Genomic DNA, 6,601 nt, shown 5'->3' with positions numbered 1-6,601 from the left:
CTGTCCTCCTGCCGCCAGGATGCCCAGCCCAACCCTCCCCACTCATCCAGATGACTTACTTCACCCCAGTTCAACACATCCCTGTTTACACCGTTCATTTGCTGCATACCCTCTAAGATCTGCAAACTCCCTCGGCCTCTGCTTCCTCCTCAGTAAAATGGAGAAGATAATAGTCATGCCTGCTTTAGGATTGTGAGGATTGAGTCCCACATGAAGCTGGAGCCATGGCTGACACACAGCAAGTGCTCCTCTCACATCAGCTGTTACAGCTGGTATTACTAGTTTTATCATCGTTATTGCACCTGGGAGATCTCTGGGGTTTCCATTGTCAGTTACCTTCTACCTGCGGTGCTGTCTTGGGCCTTACTGACCTGGAGCCTGTGGGGACGAGGAAGGGGAGGGAGAGGAAGCTGCGCCCACAGAGTCCTACTTCTTGCTGCTGGTAACACCGTGCTGATTCCTGAACACTGAGCACCCACTCCACACAAGGGATGGCATCTGGACAGGGCTTCCCAAGCATTAGCACACCTAAGAACTTCCTGAAGATCTTTTTTTTTTTTTAATGCAACATAAAAACTTTAATAACAAAATAACAGGTAAAGTCAAACAGGCACTTATATTAAGAGAAAAAGTAACTCTAGAAAAACTTTATCTTAAACACCTTACAGTAACCTACTTGCAGTTGCATTTAACTGAGCTCTGTTGCTGTGAAGAATACAGCTCATGAACAGGTCTGGATGAATGAATTGTACATTTTTCAAGTATTCACTGAATACTACCTTATATACACATATACATTAAATTTGAAAAAGATTTAATTGATGATCCCCAGATATACTTCATTTCTGTTGATCTTTTGGAAGAGGTCGTCTAAAGAGAAGAATATGTGGTTCTGGCTCATGAATCATGTAATGAACCCAGCCTAGACTCTGTTGGACACCAAGTCTCCTCCACTCCTCTTCTGACATCAGATGGGTTTTGGGTACTTGTTTGGAAAGTTCTCTGGGTAACATGACATGCCGGTACTCGTAGTGCTCATCGAAGTATTTGTCTGAGTAGTAGATCTGCTTGTGAGCCATCCTGCCAGCGGTGTGCGGCGCGGAGGGGGAGCGAGACACAAGAAGGGCAGGTGCAGGGAACCAACGCTCCGCGGCCAAACAACCCTGAAGATCTTGCTGAAGCACAAAACACTGGGCCACACCGTCAGAGTTTCTGATTAAATTTGCATTTCTCACAGGTTCCCAGGTGATGCTGAGGCTGCTGGTCCAGGGACCACACTTGGAGAACCACTGCTTTAGGACACTGAGGGCAAGAACTCTTCCGCTTCGTCAACTGTGTCTCCAGCACCCAGCACAGCTAGTTCCTGGCACAAAGTAGCTGTTTAGTTACCCCTTGATGCTCTGCTTGTGCCTCGCTTATTCTGTAATTGGCCAGCAAACTGTCCCTGGGCTCAGGGTAGATGCATGCTAGTGTGAGAAGCACGTGATCTGACCTTCTCAAGCAGATGGGGAGACCACTCTGCCCCTGAACTGCTTCCAAGTGCCTCCAACAGAGCTCGAGGGCAGCCCACACCCTCCTGTGCAGCTTCCAGCCCTACCACGCCCCCGCATGGGCTCCTTACAGCTGCCTGTCACAATGACATCTCACATTATTAACTGTCCAAAAGACAGAAGGAGCCCTAGGTGAAGGCAGGTGGAGAGGGTGGGGAAGGCGGGCAATCTGATCCCAGAGATAGCATTTACCCTTCTGCAACTCACCAAACTTCTACGGCCTTCCCCGCCCCCTTTCCTCTCCTCCCCCCCCCCCACCTTTTTCCTTCTTCCTCTTTCTCCTCCGCTGCTGCTGCTGCTTTTCATGTATCTTTTCCTAGTTTTCAGGGTTTTTTTTTTTTCATTTTACTCCTAAAGTATCTTCGACCATGACAAGGCGTTCCCCACCCCCATCTCTGCCATGACCATTGATGAGCTTTACGGGCCCCTCCCTGTCTGAGACACAGGTTCAACAGACCTTTGGAGAATATAACTTCTACCAGCGCACTGTCTGTGTTATACCTGCGCAGCACGGAAAGAAGCCTCCCCCAGTCTCTGTTTGAAATGTGACTGCCTTGATTCCCGAACACTAGGCCTCCAGGGGCTTCACTCAGTTTCCCCTGAGGGTAACACCTTACATTAAACACAGTAGCTCAACTCTTTCAGATCAAGATAATGCATTCTTTTTGTTTTTGTTGTTTTGTTTCTGTGCTTTTCTGATCCACCTTAAGAAAAATGGAAAAGAGAAAGTAAAACAAAAACCAAAGAGTAGCAAAGCCTTTGGTTCCTCAACTGCGCATTTATAAAACGTGTCCGTCTGGGTGGTTCCCCGAGCAGAGGACAAGATGCAGCTTCTCCAAACCTATTTTTGATGCCAGTGACAATGATAGTATTTCTCAAATTGTCCACAATCACAGAACCTTTGACATTAATCAGCTCCAAGCTCTGGCTCCCAGCAGGAAAAGCATCTACTCAAAATTACTACAGATTTCAGACAACAGGCTCCCGAGGGCTGCCACCCATACAGCCTCAACCTTAGAATCAGATATCCTTGGGAGGGGTGGGCGACTCTTCGTTGCATTAGAGGCAGAGAAAACCTAAGGCTAAAGCCAGTCAGGGCCCCAGGAGCCCTGGGCCTGGGCTGGACAGCAGATTCACTGGTGGCCATTTTCCAAAGGTACAAACAAGCCCAGACTCCATCCCCAGAAATCCTGTTAGAGGTCTGAACCGAAGGCCACTGCACTTTGCAAAAGTGGTTCAGTGATTCTGGTGTGTGCCCAGGGTCACCGTACACAGCTAAAAAGTACATAACAGCCCCATAGGCTCCCCCCTGAGAGAACCACTAGATTTGACCCAGCGAGGCAGCCAGCCTCTACCTGGAAACATATTGGTCCAGTATGAAGAAGGCTGGCAGGTGACCCTTGGTTAACAGTGGGAAATCCTGGTCATTTCAGTCTTGGCAAGGTGGGATAGAGACGTGTCAGGCCATGCTATCCAGAACTGTTGAAAATACTGACCTGTGGCCTAGCAGAGTTCTACCCAGGAATGACTGGTCCAAAGGGTATGGGCTCACGAACTCATTAGGGAAAAAATAAAAAAGGTTTTCTTGGTTAAAAAATACCCCAAGCCTCAAAATATAATTTGCCAAAACTTAGAGAAAAAGGTGACAAACAAACAAATAAATCCTGCTCCTTCCTAATAACCAGCCAAAACTCTCCAACCAAACAGATTAGTTTAGTAACATGCTGGTGCCAGACATCTGGGTTCAAATCCCAGCCCAGTCATTTACTGTGTGACCTTGCACAAGTTACTCTCCCTGTCCCTCAATTTCCCCATCAGAAACTGTAAAATGGGCATAAAAATAGTACTGCCTCAGAAAACATGGTGAAGATTAATAAGATAATATGTATGCAGTGCCTGGAACAGGGCCTGGCCCCAAGTGCTATGTGAATGTTAATTACTCTTATAGCTGGGGGTGATGTTCTCACAACTGCTGCCAGTCATTCTCGGGTGGAAAGCCCTGAAAAATCAAGATCTGAGGAGCCATCCCACTGCTCCTGACGGCAGCAGCAAGAGGAAGACTCCCTCCCTTCCAGCCCTTTGAAGATTTGGATCTGGGAGAGAGACTGGGTTAGAGGGTTTTTAGACAAGTTTGTTGAATAAATTGATATATTTGTGTGATGGAATGTGATGTAACCCTTATAAATAATGGTGACTGTATATGAATACACATGAAAGAATATCTGTGATACAGTGCTGAGTGAAATAAACAGGTAACAGAACAGGATGGGCTCACTTATGTTAAAAGTCTATACACGTACCATGTATAAATCATACCCTGCAAGCTCAGAGATACAAGAAGTATTACATGTTGTTATTTTATTTAAATCAGCTCGTATCTGACTCCTAGTTTCACTCTGCTGGGCTGCCAGGAGATTCACTCTCCGGTATCATGAGGGCCCGGGGGTTTCTTTCCCTACCCAGTGTCACACAAGAACCCTGCATGCTACCATGGTGCCCAGAAAACAGAGCCAGCCTCTAGCCTCCCACCCCTCCAGGCTACACCAACATCCTCGTGGTCAAGTCCACAGGCCCCATGTGGGTACAAGGCTGTTCACGAAAGGGGGGTACAGTGGTGCTCTTCAGCAAGGCTGGACGACCAGGCCATAGGCCCCGTGTGGGTACAAGGCTGTTCACGAGAGGGGGGTACAATGGTGCTCTTCAGCAAGGCTGGACGACCAGGCCATAGGCCCCATGTGGGTGCAAGGCTGTTCACGAGAGGGGGGTACAGTGGTGCTCTTCAGCAAGGCTGGACGACCAGGCCAAACATTTCCCTCGTGTCGTGCCCCCTCTTCAGGTGCTGCCAAGACAAGTGAGGTTCCCTGCAAGTTGGGGTCCACCAGCTTCCAGCCCCGACAGCGCTGAGCACTGTCTTGCTCCCTCTTCCGTCACCACCATGCGCACCTGCCATAATATGGGGCTACAGCAAGCGCGGGATTTCTTGAGAAAGGAGAGACTCCTTCTGCTGCCTCCTCTTCCAGAAGCTCCCAGGTTAGGAATGCAAGGGCTTAGAGAAGGGTAGAGAACGAGGCAGGGAGAACCCACCTGAGCAAACAGCACAGTAAATTATCTGACAACGTGTGTGTGTGTGTGTGTGTGTGTGTGTGTGTGTGTGTGTGTGTGTACATAGGATCAGCCTGGCTGGGTGTGTGTGTAGTTGTCTCCAGGTGGGGGCTGGGAGGGGAAGGGATCATGGGTAATTGGAATTTTTAATTTCTCTGTACAATAATATGAGTCATGTGTACTAAATACTGTACAGTTTGAAGGAAGCACGGATTCATTCAGAGCCTGGAGGACAAGAGTTTCTAAGAGGAGAAAGCTGAACACAGCGGCAGTGAAACTGGCCAGCCCTGTGACAAAGTGAGTGCGGTCTGAGTGATCTCACCCCCAGTGCATGCTCTGAGGATTGTGTTCTTCTTGCCCACGTGTAAACAGCTACGTGGTGCAAGAGTCCCACTCAGAGCTCTTCGTGGAGAGGTCAAGAGCTGGGTGAGCTACTCCCGGGCCCACCCCTTCCACCAGGACTGCATGGCCTGAGTTATGCGGCAGATGCCAAGCAGGGGGGCTGGGGGGGGGATTTTCCAAGCTGCCTCCTCCCCTGAGTCCCTCCCTATTCAGTGCAGCCTTCCCAGAGCTGCAGCCGAACCTCCAGATGTGTTTACAAGTTTTGCCACCTCCCCCCTTTCCCCTCCTCACAAGACTTCATTGGCCACAGAGAACAGGAGCAAGAGGGGCCAGGTGTCACCCATTCATTCTGGTGCTGCAGGTCCAGGGGGCCTGGCTGGTTTGTTTTGGTGAGCTGGCCAGCTGTCAGCTGTTTGGTTTGGGGCTACAGGATTAGGACTGTTTTCCTTTCTGAGTTTGGTGCAGTCAGGGGTGAGGAGAAGGATCCCAGGTTGAGGAGGCCCAGGGCCTGGCCTCTCAGCCCTCCTTTCTCACGGCTGCCACTGGGAATTCTAGCTCCCCAAAAGTGTCAAGGATGCTTGTTGCCTGTCCGGTAGAGGCAGCTCCCTGTCCTGGGGCCTAAAATTCTCCTCCCTCTCTTGGGGAGAAAGCCCAGAGGAAAGAGGCAGGGCAGAGCCCCAACCTCAGGGCTCCCGGTTTAGGCCGCCCACTCCCAGGACTGTCCAAGGCCATCGCTTCGCCCCCTGCCAGCAGACCTCAGCGTCCCCAGCACATGCAATATGTGGGGTCCTCAAAGACTCTTTGAGCTTTAGGCCCTCAAATCCATCAGAGTTTCTGGCCATAAATAGTGTGCTACCAACCCTGTCACCAGCCCTCCAGAGTGACAATGTCTATGCTTTTAATTCTGGCTTAGGTCAACAAGTTCTATTTCATGATTCCTGTGTCTGGACTTTTTCCCCCTAATTTTATTGCAGTTCTTTTAGGGTAGACGCCGTTTTGTCCACAGGCCAAACATAAGAAAAAAAAATGACCAGGTGCCCAAAACACACATGGGAATGATTAGGCTGGACGGGTAGACAGACAGACACACAGATAGGTGAATGGCAGGCGTCTTTCAGGGAGGTCTTCCCATAGCAGGAATAGTTCTTCTGTGCATTCATCCAACAACTATTTACTCTGCACGTACCAAATGCCAGCCACTGTTCTAGGCACCTTGGGAGTCATCAGTGAACAAAAATACAAAAAAATATCTGCCTTCCTAAAACATATTTTATCTGAAGGAGACCTGTAAACAATCAACATAAAAAAATAAGTAATTTCATAGTGTTAGAAAGTGATAACCATTATGGAAACAAAATGTAGAATAGGGTAAAGAGGGTTGGGATTTGAGTAGGGACAGGTTGCAATGCCTGCGGGAATCAGAGCAGATTTCATTGTGATGGTGACATCAGGGAAAAGATTGGAAGGGGGTGACGGAGTGGGCAAGGAGCATTCCAGGAGAGGTAGCAGTGCAGTCTGCAGAGTGAAGCGTGGCTGGCACGTCTGAGGAACTGCCCTGAGCAAACAGGAGGAAGAGCAGAAGGAGGTGAGCTCAGAGAGGTCGAGGT

General features: G+C 49.3%; 1 protein-coding gene across 1 annotated transcript; it reads right to left on the bottom strand.

Annotated features, from left to right (window-relative positions):
• Positions 1-563: 563 nt before the first annotated feature.
• On the bottom strand, positions 564-1,155 carry LOC136397928 (cyclin-dependent kinases regulatory subunit 2). Its single transcript, XM_066372392.1, has one exon. It carries the CDS (start codon positions 1,077-1,079, stop codon positions 840-842), a length of 240 nt encoding a protein of 79 aa, XP_066228489.1. The 5' UTR covers positions 1,080-1,155; the 3' UTR covers positions 564-839.
• Positions 1,156-6,601: the final 5,446 nt, after the last annotated feature.

This window comes from Saccopteryx leptura, chromosome 3 (genome assembly GCF_036850995.1).
Source record: "Saccopteryx leptura isolate mSacLep1 chromosome 3, mSacLep1_pri_phased_curated, whole genome shotgun sequence".
NCBI classification, from domain to species: domain Eukaryota; kingdom Metazoa; phylum Chordata; class Mammalia; order Chiroptera; family Emballonuridae; genus Saccopteryx; species Saccopteryx leptura.
The sequence above is the reverse complement of the archived record's forward strand: the minus strand, read 5'-3'. Positions and strand labels throughout refer to the sequence as shown.